The 17,080-nt window shown below is 35.9% G+C and overlaps 1 protein-coding gene across 1 annotated transcript in view; it reads left to right on the top strand.

Moving 5' to 3' along the window:
* Positions 1 to 1,937: 1,937 nt before the first annotated feature.
* gpr158b (G protein-coupled receptor 158b) overlaps positions 1,938 to 17,080 on the top strand; it is a 34,970-nt gene continuing 19,827 nt past the window's right edge. The window contains exons 1-4 of the mRNA XM_051128386.1: positions 1,938 to 1,943; positions 2,035 to 2,137; positions 8,463 to 8,674; positions 8,873 to 8,941. Coding sequence (XP_050984343.1) covers positions 1,938 to 1,943; positions 2,035 to 2,137; positions 8,463 to 8,674; positions 8,873 to 8,941 — 390 coding nt within the window. The remainder of the gene's footprint in view (positions 1,944 to 2,034; positions 2,138 to 8,462; positions 8,675 to 8,872; positions 8,942 to 17,080) is intronic.

Raw genomic sequence — 17,080 nt, 5'->3', positions numbered from 1 at the left:
GAATCAAACGCAGACTCATTTATTAACTGTGACTTACTGACACCTACTGGCGATTGTAATTCCACATTTAAAGTACCTCTTCATTTTTTTAAATAATTGTAAATATCAGCATTTAACATTTAGGATTAAAATATTATTTAAATAACATTTTTTATGCATTTGTAACTGCAGGTTAAATACATTCATGTCCTGCATTAAATTGTGGGTAAATACATCTAAATGCATATTCAGATGCAGCGTTTGTGTTTCCTCTATATTGAACAGATGAATTTTGTTGATAATGATTTTATTTGTGTGATAACAGCCTAAAATGTCTTATTATTCTTAGTGACTTTATTGATTAAATATAACAATTTGACACAAAATATAAGGCACACTTTCAGAAAAAAGAATGGCTTTATGAAGGTTAAAAAAATGCCCACAAAAGGCAAAAATCACTTTAAACTTGTTTGAAAATATTAATTTCCTCAGCTAGATATCTAATTCTTTTTATATTGCAATAATGTTTTTGATTGTAATTATAGTATTGAGAACTTGAAGGGCATTTGATCTGCAGCATTGTTCTAAACACATAAAACGTAAAATGTAAATGTAATGTAAAAATCTAAATCTAAAAACCTGTTTTATTGTCTCTGAGAAAATAGCATTTGATACCCGTGTTTTCGCTGAAGATACTGCTCAAGAGCTGTTAGTAAACCAAAGCTAAATTGTATAAATTTTAAATGCAGGTAATTATCTTCCAGAAAAATCATTCCCTCGTTAAAACTTGACACATTGAATCCTTCTTAAAATAAAGGTGACAAAACAGGGACTAATTTAACCCGAAACTTTTCTCAGAGATCAGCACACAGCCCCATGATGAGAGCCTCACTTCATTACATTTCCTCTGGGCCTCATGGCACTTCCCGATTATTTATAGAGCCTTGTGAACTTGGTGTGACTTTTTTCAGACCTAGTTCACAGTAAAACTATTTATTTCTCTTTCTGGAATATAGCAATCTAAAAAGTTCAAGTTTGCAAGTCTCTTTTGTACTTCAGAATCAGAATCAGAATTAGCTTTATTTGCCAGGTGTGTGCAAAAGGTGCTCTTGGTACATACATGCATACATACATACATATCTGACATGAGAACAGAGAAAACATTTAGATAAAAATAAGTTTAAAATAAATAATAATGTGTATAAATCTGGAACAGAAGATTTATGTACAGATTTGTGCATTTACTTTATAAATAATAAAGCTTTATGTGCATTTGTATTTACATAATAATACTACAGAAAGAGACAATAATTAGAATGGAGAAAAAAAATACAGAATGAATTGTAGAACACATAAAGGGATAGTTCACATAAATGAAAATTCTGTCATTAATTACTCAACCTCATATTGTTCCAAATCCATAAGAAAGCGCTCAGATTTAATCAAAAATATCTTAATTTGTGTTCTGAAGATGAACTAAGGTCTTACAGGTTTGGAATGACATGAGGGTGAATAATTAATGACAATTCTTTTTTAATTTTCAGTTTTGGGTCAACTATCTCTTTAAAACAGGCACAAAATGGCATTGTTGTTACAGCAGTGTGAAATGCGCATCTTATGCATACGCATCATCTTTCTTGTTTCACCTTATGTATTGTTCTGCGCAAACAGTTTTGATTTCAAGCTCAGCAGTCATTTCAAAGGGACTTTAAGGAGAAAGCTGCTGTGAGCCCATCTGTTTGCACGCTTATGTGAGTTTTACCGTGATGTTGCCAGAATATGAAAAATAAACTGCTGCACAATATCGACTGTCATAATAACTCATAAAACTGACATTTTCATACCTGGAAATGTGATAAATGACTGTGACACCACTGTCACAGATGGTCTATTAGCAAAGCCGATTTCCTCAGGAAGTTCCTTGTTGAACAAAATTATGTAATTTTTAGCACTTAGAGATGGAGGTAGTGGAATTCTGGTACTTATAGCTTAATTGTGTCTCCTGTACATTTACTGATGTGGTGCAGTACTAAAACTAAACAATTTCTGTGACAGTGTAAACCAATTGTGGGCCATGGATTTGTGCTGGACAAGTACAAGTGCCAATGCAAGAGAGGTTTCTACCACCCAAGCCGAGTGGTTCTCAATGGCTTCTCAAGTAAGTACAAATCTGAATTGGTGAGACTTTGGATTTACTATGTGAATTGTTTTTGAGATTAACTGTAGGAGCCTCTAAACCAGCCGTAATGCAACTCTCATGGTATTTTAATAATTGATATTAAAAATTATACTTATTTAGTGATAAATATAAAAAGATGAATATAATAGCGTAGTCATCCTTCAATGTAAATCAATTAGATTATTTCTCTATATTGTCTGTGAACAATAAATGTTTGAACAGAACTAGTCTGGACTGAGTTTATCTTTTTGACAGAAACGGATACACAAACAGAGTTACTTCCTTCCACCAGATAATTTATGATCTCAAACTAGGCACAAATCCCCCAAAGACAGAGTTTATATCTATTTAATGAGGAGAGTCCTAGTTGTTAAGAGCAATATTCCTCTCTCACATGCTCACATATAAACTGATGTAAAAATAGCTGCACTGAAATGAGTCTCCTCTACTTTTAAAGCTTTTTCAGGCACTGGTCAATTTTGAAGTTTTCAGCGTTTTTTTTTTTTTTCAGGAAGTGGAATGAAAACATATCCTAAATATACATTGAAGTATTTACACTGACCAAAATTATAAACGCAACACTTTTTTTTTGCCCCCCCCATTTTTCATGAGCTGAACTCAAAGATCTAAGACTTTTTTTATGTACACAAAAGGCCTATTTCTCTCATATATTGTTCACAAATCTGTCTAAATCTGTGTTAGTGAGCACTTCTCCTTTGACGAGATAATCCATCCACCTCACAGGTGTGGAATATCAAGATGCTGATTAGACAGCATGATTATTGCACAGGTGTGCCTTAGGCTGGCCACAATAAAAGGACACTCTAAAATGTGCAGTTTTATCACACAGCACAATGCCACAGATGTCCCAAGTTTTGAGGGAGCGTGCAATTGGCATGCTGACTGCAGGAATGTCCACCAGAGCTGTTGCCAGTGAATTGAATGTTCATTTCCCTACCATAAGTTGTCTCCAAAGGCATTTCAGAGAATTTGCCAGTACATCCAACCGGCCTCACAACCACAGAGCAAGACCAAGATCAACAATCGTTTTGCATAACCAATGAATTTCTGGACAAACTGTCAGAAACTGTCTCAGGGAAGCTCATCTGCATGCTCATCGTCCTCATCGGGGTCTCGACCTGACTGCAGTTCGTCGTCGTAACCGACTTGAGTGTGCAAATGCTCACATTCGATGGCGTCTGGCACTTCGGAGAGGTGTTCTCTTCACGGATGAATCCCGGTTTTCACTGTACAGGGCAGATGGCAGACAGCGTGTATGGCGTCGTGTGAATGAGCGGTTTGCTGATGACAACGTTGTAGATCGAGTGGCCCATGGAGGGGGTGGGGTTATGGTCAGGCGTATGTTATGGACAACGAACACAGGTGCATTTTATTGATGGCATTTTGAACGCACAGAGATACCGTGATGAGATCCTGAGGCCCATTGTTGTGCCATTCATCCACAACCATAATGCACGGCCCCATGTTGCAAGGATCTGTACACAATTCCTGGAAGCTGAAAACATCCCAGTTCTTGCATGGCCAGCATACTCACCGGACATGTCACCCATTGAGCATGTTTGGGATGCTCTGGATCGGCGTATACAACAGCGTGTTCCAGTTCCTGCCAATATCCAGCAACTTCGCACAGCCATTGAAGAGGAGTGGACCAACATTGCACAGGCCACAATCAACAACCTGATCAACTCTATGCAAAGGAGATGTGTTGCACTGCGTGAGGCAAATGGTGGTCACACCAGATACTGACTGGTTTTCGGGCCCCCCCAGTACAGTAAAACTGCACATTTTAGAGTGGCCTTTTATTGTGGCCAGCCTAAGGCACACCTGTGCAATAATCATGCTGTCTAATCAGTATCTTGATATTCCACATCTGTGAGGTGGATGGATTATCTCGGCAAAGGAGAAGTGATCACTAACACAGATTTAGACAGATTTGTGAACAATATTTGAGAGAAATAGGCCTTTTGTGTACATAGAAAAAGACTTAGATCTCTGAGTTCAGCTCATGAAAAATGGGGCCAAAAACAAAAGTGTTGCGTTTATAATTTTGGTCAGTGTATTTATTATATACTATCTATTCGCATCTGTAGACTTTAATTACAATACTTTTTTAATGCAATGAGTCAGAAATCTGTACCTTGTTAATACCCACTAAACTTTCCAGTTTAATTCCCATCTAAATTCTAAAGGTTTTTACAGAAGGGTTTGTTCATATGACATTCGCCTGATTTATTCCTAAACATTTGTGAACCTGAACCACAAAATCAGTCATAAGGGTATTTTTTTTAAAATTGAGAGTTATACATCATGCTGAAAGCTGAATAAATAAGCTTTCCGCTGATGTATGGTTTGTTAGGATAGAACAATATTAGGCCGAGATACAACTATTTGAAAATCTGGCATCTGAGGGTTAAAAAAATACAAATATTGAGAAAATCGCCTTTGAAGTTGTCCAAATGAAATTCTTAGCAATGCATATTACTAATCAAAAGTTAAGTTTTGATTTATTTACGGTAGAAAATTTACAAAATATCTTAATGGAACATGATCTTTACTTAATATCCTAATGATTTTTAGCATAAAAGAAAAATGGATGATTTTGACCCATACAGTGTATTGTTGGCTATGGTCCAGGGTCACATTTTATTCCTAAAAAATGTAGTGAAAATGTATTGTTTTCTGTCTGTTGATAGTAATTTTTTATTTATGCAGTAATAAAAAAGAGATGCAAAATCCTCTCTGTAAAACTCCAAATTTTGGAACTGGGTTTATTCAATGTTCAGATTTATGTTCTGAAAATTATGCAAATTATTGGTTCTTTAATTAGATAATACCTCATTTACACGTTTAAGCATAACATTTCAGAAAACTTGTAATACAGTGTACTGTGATTGATCAACTGGGGTAAGTATGGTGATATTTGTTTGTTTAGCCTCATTCATAAAGTATTGCATTAACATAAGCATGGAGACAATATTGGCTAATTTACATACAGGCAAATGTGGGCTAATTTCAAAAAGCTGCAGCTGTGCCCAAACATGTGGCAGACACACGCATTTACCTTATTTCATATTTGATACATTGAGGCTTCCATGTACAATTTTCAAAAGCCCTGGGACTTTTGAAAACCATCCAATCTAAGTTTAGTGAATTGGTTGTGTCGTCTTGCAGGAGCCTCTGCTGTTATAGTCTGTTATCTGCTCTCTGCCACTGTATGTGTCCTCTGCATTATTAGGTTACTATTGTGCCGTTACATCAGTATTCTGTTGACTTCACTCCCTCAGGAGAAATCACTTTGGACAAAGCCAGATTAAGAAGGTTCTTAGTAAAAGCTAGTGCAGGTCAGCCATAATGTTCTTCAGAAATACTTCACATTAACTTCAGCAGAGATCTGCTTCCATGTTTTTAAAACCTTATGGACGAGTAAAACCATAAAGAAGATAATAAATAAATATCTTGATTGTTTCTCCTAAAAAGCAATGAGATGAACACTTTTGCAGGAAGGCTCCTACTTACTCACATCAGTCACACTTTAAGGACCAGTTCTCACTATTAACTAACTATTAATTGTGACTTTGCCTCAATAAACACCTAACTTGCTGCTTATTAATAGTTAGTAAAGTAGTTAGGTATATAGGGTAGGGTCATAAAGAAGGCATGTGCTTTATAAGTACTAATCAACAGCCAATACACTAGTAATTTGCATGCTAATGAGCAACTAGTTAATAGTGAGAATTGGTCCCTAAACTAAAGTGTTACCCTCACATCTACCTAATTCAGAGAAAAGACCTCTATTGTCACAGAGATCTCAACAATATCTCAAAATGTGCTCAGATTTGCCTAATCGCTATAGTCTGCCATTAAAGGAGAAGTCCACTTCCAGAACAAAAATGTACAGATACAGATTCACCCCCTTGTTATCCAAGATGTTCATGTCTTTCTTTCTTCAGTCGTAAGGAAATTATGTTTATTTTTAATGTTATTTCAGGGTTTTTCTTCATATAATGGACTGATAAGGTGCCCCGAGTTTGAACTTCCAAAATGTAGTTTAAATGCGAAATGATCGGTTATTTTCATTTATAAAATACAATTTAAATGCTTTTTAATCTCAAATGCTTGTTTTGTCTTGCTCTCCCTGAACTATGTGTATTCTAACTTAAGTTCAAAAATCAACTTCAACTTCAAAAATCATTTCAAAATCATCCTACATCGCTGCAGAAGTACCAACCCAGTCTTTGCAAAGTGAACATGCAAAGAAGATCAAACACCCTTAACAAAAAAGGTAAAACACTGATATAGGACGATTTTGAAGTTGAGGGAGAACATGAGATTGGAGTTTTCGACATACACTGTCATGAACTGGAAAAAGACTCCAGGCAGAGTAAGACAAAACAAGCATTTGACATCAAAAAGTATGTAAATTGCATTATTTTTTATGAAAATAGCTGATCGTTTCGCTAAATAAGACCCTTCTTCCTTGGCTGGGAATCGTTTACAAGTGCATTTGGGATCATTTGAAGCTGCATTTCAACTGCATTTTGGAAGTTCGAACTCGGGGCACAATACCAGTCCATTATATGGAGAAAAATGCTGAAATGTTTTCCTCAAAAAACATAATTTCTTTACAACTGAAGAAAGAAAGACATGAACATCTTGCATGACAAGGGGGTGAGTACATTATCTGTAAATCTTTGTTTTGGAAGTGGATTTCTCCTTTAAAGGTCACTTGAAGTTGGCATGAAATGAAGCTTCAGTAAGACTTTACATTAGGAAACATGGTAACATTTTAGTATAGGGAACAGTTCTCACTATTAACTTACTTATTAGCATGCCTATTATTTACACATTGGCTGATTATTAGTACCTATAAAGCGTACATTCTGCATGACCATATTCTACATCCATGTAACAGCTACCTTACTAACTAAAAATAAGCAGCAAATTATGAGTTTATTGAGGCAAAAGCCAAAGTTAATGGTTTGTTAATAGCGAGAATTGGACCTTAAAATAAAGTGTTAGCATGCATATTACTAGCAAATTGGCCATTTATGAGTACTTATAACGCACATATTAATTCCTTATTCTCTATGACCATGTTTAGATTCCTTAACCCTACCCCATACCTAAACTAGCAAGTACAACAACTACCTTACTATCAATAAGCAGCATATTAGGAGTTTATTGAGAGAATAGTGAATATGTGTTTCCTAATCTAAATTGTTAGTGAAACGGCTTATCTATTTTTAAATGCATGTTATAGATCTTATTGTGAACAAAATATTATTTGTAGTCAAAATGCCATAACTGCCATGACAGACTTCTCTCTTGTGATGAATGCCAGATTTCTCCAATTGTTTGTCTGTCTTTCTACTCGTCTACTAGTCTTACTATGTCAACACTAGTTTATTAAATTCACAAAATCACAAAAATTGACAAACATGTCTATATATATATATATATATATTAGGTATCTGCAAATCCCTGTCTTAATGAGTGATTTATTGAATCATTCATTCAAACTATTTGTTCAAAAGGACTTTGATGATTTCTCAGATGAAACAGATTCACGCAGGAGCGAAACATTGCAGTGTTGCTTTGAGATGCACAAATGTGAGCTTTGTTTGAAACAATTTTCATTGATGAAGCAGAAATAAAAGAGACAATATTGTGTGTAAAATATAAGTCATTCAATATTACCTTTTTGTTTTTTGATCTATTGTATGAAATGAATATCTCATTTGCAGTTGCGCTCATGCTCTAATATTCAGGAAGACAGCACTCTTGCTTGTGTGAAATTATGAGCAATTGTATCCTATAAACGTATAAAAAAAAAACCCATACAGGGATATATTTTAGGCTTTCATAACTTGAATTATAATGGGCTTTAGAACTGCGTTCTAATAGGGTTCATCATGCAGTGCTGAATGCTTTAGGTCTCATGACCTGTTTTTGCTCATTTTTTGCAAAGTAGGTGACATAAAGTATTTGATAAAACAACAATTACGATTTTATTGTAGACGCCAAGATAAATATCCAGAACCTTCTGAAAGACAGTTGATACTTCATATAACTACAAAAATGTTCTAGAGTTCCCATTAACCAATTATCAACCGGTCAGAGGATGTTGATTTAAGTTCAGCAGTCTCATGGCAGTAATGTTTGATGAGATTTGAGTTCACACCACATGGTTATGGATAATTCCATCAGTCACAATGCTGTATAAAATGCATATACATCAACAGATGTGTCATAGTATGGTTCTTTGTCATCCAACTGTTGTTAGAATCAGACCGGGGAGCATACTCTGATGAATCCTGGGAATTGTCCGGGAGATGTTTTCCCTGCCGAGAAGGCTGTCAGTTCTGCACGGACGACACACCGTGTTTGGCTCAGGAGGACACGGCCCTTCGCCTCGCCATGGTCTCGTTTCAGGGGTTCTGCATGCTCCTGGACCTCATCAGCATGATGGTCGTCTACCACTTTCGCCGCAACAAGGTAAGCACGTTTACCGCCGGTTATCTCGCCTGGAGAGTCTTTGTACTCATTCTGCCTTTATTCTGCTAGAGTTACCTGAGCCAAAGAAAAAATAGTGCTTGATTTCTGCTTGAGCAGGTTTATTGGACTAAAGGGCAAATACTGCTTTTCAAAATGTCAAAGTTTATTCTTGAGTATTCTCTCTCTCTCGCTTTTCAGAGAATCAAAGCATCTGGTCTTATACTTCTCGAAGCGATACTTTCAGGATCTGTACTTCTCTACTTCCCTGTGAGTTCCAATACTTTTTACTCCCTTATCAAAGTAAAAGTGGAAGATCTGTTTTTCTGCCCTTCATACTGCATCTGAACACCATTTTACTGCAATAATATGGCATATTTCTAAATCAGAAAATAAAATGAAAAAACGTGCAGCAATAAATCATTCTCAAAGTTTCCACCTGGTTTTAAAGGGGTCGTTCACACAATTCACTTATAGTGTGACTTAGGCAGCACCTATATTTTATAGTTTCACTGGAAACAATTTAAAATAAGGTTAATTTTCAATAACTAACATAAACGAAAATAATAAATACTGTTACAAATGTATTGTTTATTGTTAGTTCAAGTTAGTTAATACATTCACTAATGTTAACAAATGATAACATACTGTAAGTGTTACCATTTCACTATCATCAGCTTTTGTTTTTTAATAAGAAAATGTATTGTTGGTGCAATGGGCTGTGAAGCAAGAGGCACCAAGTAAATTTTTGCCTAGGGCAGCAAATTGGCCAGGGCCGGCCCTGCTTAGCAGTTATATTTCCAATTTGTGCTTGAGCTTCCGAATGCTTTGGATAATGTAGCTTTTATTGATGCTACCATGCTACTTGAAAAAAGAGCTTCGCTACTGGAAAGCTATTTGATTAAGAAAACAGTGATGCTACACTACTGAGAAATATTTATTTATTTAGGAGCGTCACTACTAGCAGTGACGCTACTGCCCATCACTCATTATAGGTTCCTGTGAAAGTGATGTTGGTTGACAGCAAATATTGAATTCATTTGGTCTTGTTTACACCCGATAGAAACAGCAATGCATCTCAGCTGACCGTGTGATCAGATCACCAAAAAAGCATCTAAAACTAGATAGATACAGGACCAATAAGACCATTGGCATTCATTTTATGTTAACTTTCAAGGACCAGGCAGCCAGGATGCTGTGAAGATCCATTGTGATTTCTTGGCTTTATCCTCAGTTGACTGATTTGTACATTCTGCTCCTGAGGCACTTTGAAATGCAATGGTCTGCTTTTCATTCGGCCCTGTACCGCGGCTGGCAGTGTATTACATAAGCCTGTTCAATGTTGAAACAGCAACATTATTTTTATATCAGTCTGAGTCCGAGCGAATATTTGTTGACCAGCTTTTTTCGATTTACCATTTCAAATGCAAATTAAGATCTCATTTTGTCACATTACCATGTTCTGTTGCCTCTTAAGGGCCAAGTGAAACCCCATCAGAGCATCTTCACATTGTAATAACTAGATTACTCATGTAAATTTTCGCTGTGAATGAAACTTTGATCAAACACAATGGGAGATGCCTATATTTGATCACATCTCATTTGTGAAACCTTCTTCCATCTTGTGTAAATTCCAAATTGAATCTGTCAAAGCTGAATTCCTCAGCCGCAGCGATTCTGTGTTCCCGTTCGATTAAAAACAGGCACGTCGTCTGTTGTGCTCCTGTCTCTGTGGTATTTTTCTCTGTTCTTAAGCTAAGCACACCTCCCAGACCATCTGTGATAGTCAACAGCTCTTGCATTTATATGAGAGATGAGGGAGGATGAAACAGGGTAGGGATGGGAACTTCTAAATGGGGGCTTTGAGGAACGGATCGCGCCTGCCGACAGTGTTTTTAGTTTGTCATTTTAGCTCCGGATTCACTTCAGGAATAATAAAAAACAGATAATGTCACTAACATATAAAAATGTATAAAAAATTTCCCCCAGGATGGTTCTGAGTGCGAGGTTGTGGAGGATGCAGCAGACTAATGCAATCTGATTATGACTGTACAGCATCAGTCTGTTCAGACACCTCAATCTGCTTTCTAATGAGACACGTCTGGATATGTTTTATTATGACACTTATCTCCTTCATTTGATCACATTTTGATTAATTGAATTGAACTGAACCAACTTAATTAATCTAAATAATGACAGTTTTCTTCATTGGGGTTGCTTTACGGCAGAATAGAATTTTGTAATTGATGAACTTTGTAACATTGGCTCATCTACCTTGAAAAATAAGCTTTTTTAATGCTATTTGAAAATAAGAAACAACATTTATGACAGTTGTTGTCAAATTTCATTGGTGATTTCAAATATGAAATTTAGTCATGAACTTGGTAAACAATTTTGGACAATTTTATATAGTATGAAGAATTGCTCTGCTCTGGCTGTCTGTTCATCAAGGGATCCTTGTCTTTAAAAATCTTAAAAAACACTGATCTTCATCCCTAAACGTTACAAAAATGGTATTAGCAATAACTAAAAATGAAGCAGGGAATATTTCTTTGTAAGACGATCCCATGTTTTAATAAAAAGCATTCACAGCATCATAAAGGTTCATAAACCAGTAATAAAATATTATAGTTTTATGATTTAAGGCGACACTGCAAGTGAATAGGGTAAAACGTTAACTAATAGTTATTGCCTTAATTACCCAATTAATTGATTAGCCTACACTGATAATTGCAAGCATTTTTTGTATTACAAGTTTTCTAACATGTTAGGTTTGAATATGCAAATTAGGCATTATTTTATGAAATATGCACTAATTTGCATACATTTCTAGTACAAAAAACTAAACACTGGATTAAGTCAGTTTTAAAATTCTTTTTATTTTTTATTTAATTTTTTTTTTGACATATTAGAGTCAGACGTTTTTACAGAGGGAATTTTGGGTATCTCATTTTTGTCACTCCATAATTCAGAAAATACTTAGAACAGACAGTAAACAATATATTTTCTCAATTTTAGAGGGGGAATAAAATGTTGTATATAAGCAAGCAAATTATATTCCTCTGTAAAAACCTTCAGGATATAGACAGGAATAAAAATGTAAAGTTTGGTGTTTGTAAGTGCTACTGAACTGGAGACTTATGGCTCAGTGTAGCAGAAAAACTCATTTTGAGAAAACAGCCTTTAAAAATATATATTGTAGTGCTGTCAAATGATTAATCGCAATTAATCGCATCCAAAATAAAAAATTTTGTTTACATAATTTATGTGTGTGTACTGTGTATATTTATTATGTATATATAAATATACATACATGCATGTATATATTTAAGAAAAATGATATGTTTATATATTATAACTATTTATATATAATATCAATTATATGAATATAAATTGCCTGCAGAGTCTCCCCTTAAAAAAAAAACAAAAAACATTGATCTTTTAAAGTTAACATGAAATCCAGATTGACTTTATTTATTTTCTTAATTCACATTTTTGATAATCAGTGCTAAGTAATGCCTCTAAACAATTTTCTTATTTACAAGACATTTTATTTTTTCAGTTTTCTATTATTTTCACAATTTTTGCATTATTTGTTATGAATGTACTAAAATGCAAAAAAAAAAAAAGTCAATATGGCTCACTATTGCCCACTTCAGCTGAATATGATGGAAATCTGCTTCAGGTAAAGTGGGCCTTGAAACTTCACTGATTCTGTTCACATTCACTGCTCACATTCGTTGATTATTTTATATTTTTTGATTTTAGAAAGCAGAAATGAGTGTGCACTCAGGAAATTCAAGTCAGGAAGAAAGGATAGAGCAGAACAGTAAAACGGAAACAAGTGAAGGTGAAGCATGAAGTTGAATTCTGAGTGAAAATAGGATAAAAGAACCAAAACAGAGTAAAATATGGTCACAATTAAGGTTCATGTAAAGTGTTTAAAGTCTAATGTCTTTCTTGCACGCCACATTTCATAAGTTGGGGTTGCAAAAGGTGATTCATGTTCCCGTTTTTTTAACAAATTCAGTTTTCACGGCACAGCAGATCGATTTTGAGCTCCGTATGCAACAGAAGACAGTTGTCAGTGATCAAATATGTGCATGCACTCAGATGCTCTATGGCTGCGTGTGTTTTCTATGGTGACGTGCTCTGCCACATGCTGCTGTGCAGCGCTATGCATTATTAATGAGTCCATCAAGTTCTAGCGCAACTTGTTAAAAATAAATCCTCTGATTAATTAATGGCAGAGTGTTGAGGGAAAAAGGGGCCACCTATTTGTCTCCAGTCTGATGTTACAAACATGCCGCTTCGTTTCTGTTGCTGTCCTTGACTCCCTGCCCTACAGTACTGACAGTACGGATACGGACCAGTCCTACAATGAAATTTAACAACAGTATTTGACTGCCAGGATCTGTTGTGTCAAAACAGGAGCTAGCCACTGAAACAGTTTGAAGCCTCGCTGAGCATTCATAGTGTGAATTGCGTTACTGTGCCAACAAGCGTAAGGGACCATGTGACATTTTCAATTATTTAATATATAAAACCTGTGAAAAACGTGCTTCTCATGACCCAAATGTTTTGATCGTATGCATAAATGTTTGAAATGTGCTTTGTATGGTTTTGGCAAATACAAGATATGTTTACATGTGAATTTCTTTAGTGTTTAGTTTAGTAAATCATATTTCAAGATGTGTTTTTAAATAGCTAGGTTGGGCTGGATAGTCCAACCTGACAAAAAGAGAATTTGAGGTTGAGGCCTTGTCCACATTAATGCATTTTAGTCTGAAAACATTTAAGTTATTTTTCTCTCCGTTTTGGCCTTCTGTCAACACTGAGATGGCATTTTTTTTTAAGTAAAACTGTGCTTTTTGAAAACGCTCTCCAAAGTGGATAAATTTGAAAATGCTGTTTTCACGTTGTAATGTGGACTTTCTAAAACGGAGGCTTTTGAGAACGATGATGCAGCTTTAGTCATGTGACTTATATTGTACCAGTTGATATCAGTTTGTACCAATATTGTGCCTGTTATGTGCTACTTTCACACTTTTGCTAAAGATATGTTACTTTGTACACTCTTCATATTATAGTCCTTCTAAGATGACAGAATGTTTACTCACAATTGCTGTCCTGCGGCAAAACGAGTATTGCATGAAACCTTAATATATCTGTTCCATCTCAATGAGCTTTTTTATGAGGTTTTACATACAAATTTAGAGGGGTCATCGGATGCACAGTTCACTTTTACATGTTGTTTGAACATTAATGTGTGTTGGCAGTGTATGTACAAATCTACCCTATAATGATAAAAATCCATGCAGTGGTTTTTAATTAATCTGTAAAAATAATATCCCCTTTTTCAAATCGAGCCATTCTCACACCGACAGAGGCCGCTCCCACTATAGGTGAATGACATGAGTGTCTTACCTCAGACCCACCCTAAATCAGCTGTAACAGTCCGACCTCCATTGTTTCGATGCCGGAGCAGGGATGTAAATTAGACAAGAATATCTCCGATTGAGCGATTGAGGTGTTGTGTTGCTGGATGTAATAATGAACATAGTGGTTGTCATTTACTCCCAACATCTGAGCCACTGAAGATGCAGTGGATTACGTTTGTTTGTGAAGGGAATGCGCCTCCCGATCTACATATATCCGTCCATGTTCGCGTGAATCATTCGTGATCCAGCTTCACTTACAGCAGAAGTGAGTATAAGGGTTTTTTTATGAATCTTTGCGATCACCTTTCCTAATAATGTGCTAGTTAGCAAATTTGGTGGCTAAATGCGGCTAAAGTAAACAGGCTCGTCACCGAGAGATGAGAGGGGGTGGGGCAAGCAGAGCTCATTAACATTTAAAGCAACCTCGACCAGAACAGGATGATTTTTGCAGAGCTGTTTTTAACAAAGCAAAAAGGGTGTTGTTTTACACAACCATTGAGAATTTTTAACCAAAATATATTATAGACTTTTCATTAAAACCCTAAAGAATCATATCAACTTGTGGAAAATGGGCATTCGGTGACCCCTATAAGTAGCATGTGTGTATTTGTAGCAATAGCCAACGATTCGTTGTATGAGTCACAATTATCGATTTTTCTTTTATGCCTAAAAAATTATTAGGATATTAAGTAAAGATCATGTTCCATTTAAGATATTTTGTAAATTTCCCACTGCAAATATATCAAAACTTAATTTTTGGCTAGTAATATGCAATGCTAAGCACTTCATTTGGACAACTTTACAGGGGTCATCGGATGCAAAGTTTACTTTTATATGTTGTTTGAACATTAATGTGTGTTGGCAGTGTATGTACAAATCTATCCTATAATGATAAAAATCCATGCAGTGGTTTTTAATTAATCTGTAAAAATAATATCCCCTTTTTCAAATCGAGCCATTCTCAGATGCCTGTCGGTGTGGCGTCACAACGATAGAGGCCGCTCCCACGATATTTGAATGACTTGAGTGTCTTACCTCAGACCCACCCTAAATCAGCTGTAACAGTCCGACCTCTGTTGTTTCGATGCCGGAGCAGGGATGTAAGTTAGACAAGAATATCTTTTGAGCAATTGAGGTGTTGTATTGCTGGATATACTAATGAACATAGTGGTCGTCATTTACTCCCGACATCTGAGCCGCTGAAGATGCAGTGGATTACGTTTGTTTGTGAAGGGAATGCACCTCCTGATCTACATAAATGAGTCTATGTTCGCGCAAATCATTCGTGATCCAGCTTCACTTACAGCAGAAGTGAGTATAAGGGTTTTTTTATGAATCTCTGCAATCACCTTTCCTAATAGTGTGCTAGTTAGCAAGTTTCATAGCAAGTTTTGTTTCTAAAGTAACCAGGCTCGTCACTCCACAGAGAGAAGAGAGGGGCGGGGTGAGCAGAGCTCATTTGCAATTAAAGGAACAATCCCTCAGAATGGGTACATTTTAGGCAGAGCTCATTTTGACAAGGTAAAAAGGGTGTTGTTTTACACTACCATTGAGAATTTTTAACCAAAGTATATTATACACTTTTCATTAAGACCCTAAAGAATCCTATCAACTTGTGGAAAATGGGCATCCGATGACCCCTTTTTTTGCACCCTCAGATTTCCGATTTTCAAATAGTTGTATCCCGACCAAATATTGAACTATCCTAACAAACGATGCATCAGTGAAAAGCTAGTTAGGTCAAAAGTACTCTAAAAGTAATCAAAAAGTAGTTTGATTATTTTGCCTAAAATATGTAATGTAACAGATTTTGTTACTTACTACAATTTTTGTCATGTAATTTGAAATCAGTAACGGATTACAATTTGTAAGAAATCTCCCCTGCGCTGAATATACCAGGATTGTGCACCAATTTTAGCTTTCTTTTTTTGACTTATTTATTTACTTTTATGCCAATAAACTGGGTGCATTTGAAAAACTGCTGCTGTTACCTGAAGATGGGCTTGATGAACATAGAGCACAGTTGTTCTATAGTAAGTCAGTTGCTGGAAACCAGCAGTGGCTCCTGCTGCTTAAAATGTCTGCTTGCGTATTTTGCAACACATCAGCATGATGCCTCATCAAGCTGGACAGCGTTTCTAACCAGAATGCACCTGCTGAGGATGGCTGGTAAACATTTCTGTGCATTGCAAATGAACCTATATAAGGCAGACTTACAAGGTGGAAACTTAACAGAACTAAGACAATAAAATAACGAAGGCATTTCCCCAATTTGGTTTTGGTGGAGTAGTTTTTTGTGTGGATAGTTCAGTATATTTAATCAAATATGAACTGACTTACTGTATGTCCAGCTTTTCACTTTTAGAATGAGTGTAAAAGGCACATGCTCATTTATTTATCTGAGAGGAGAAGTGCTGCTAATTGAGTCTTCCTCATGGTTAAAAGCTGCACATGGCGAGCTCTTTGATTATACTGGAGGGGCCGATTTGCTGTTTGCACATTTAAGAGGATGACTGTGGATTGGAAAGCAGTACTGGTGACTCTCCTAGGAGACATGAGAACAGATGCATCTCTCCATCAGTCTGCGCTGATATTTATTTAATTCCGCTGCTTTAAATAAGACAGACACAGAACAAAAGGGACACCGGCCTCGACAGATAATGAGGGATTCAGGGAGCACTTCTCAGACTCGGGAGAATAAAGAACAAGGATTAAACTAAGACAATCTGGAAAGCTTGTCTTTATACTTCATTCACGCACATAATTGCATAAGTATATTTGTGCATATTTGTATAGTTTTGAAAGATCTGTCGCCATGTTTTTCAGTAATGAACTGATCCACAGTGCACAACTTTTGAATGGGAAAACTGTTGCATTGTGAAATTTATGAAACAATTGAAGGAATACATTTGCTGAAAAGTTACTCACCCTCAGGTCATCCAAGATGTAGATGAGTTTGTTTCTTCAT

The sequence above is a fragment of the Labeo rohita genome, chromosome 2, assembly GCF_022985175.1.
Source record: "Labeo rohita strain BAU-BD-2019 chromosome 2, IGBB_LRoh.1.0, whole genome shotgun sequence".
NCBI classification, from domain to species: domain Eukaryota; kingdom Metazoa; phylum Chordata; class Actinopteri; order Cypriniformes; family Cyprinidae; genus Labeo; species Labeo rohita.
The sequence above is the reverse complement of the archived record's forward strand: the minus strand, read 5'-3'. Positions and strand labels throughout refer to the sequence as shown.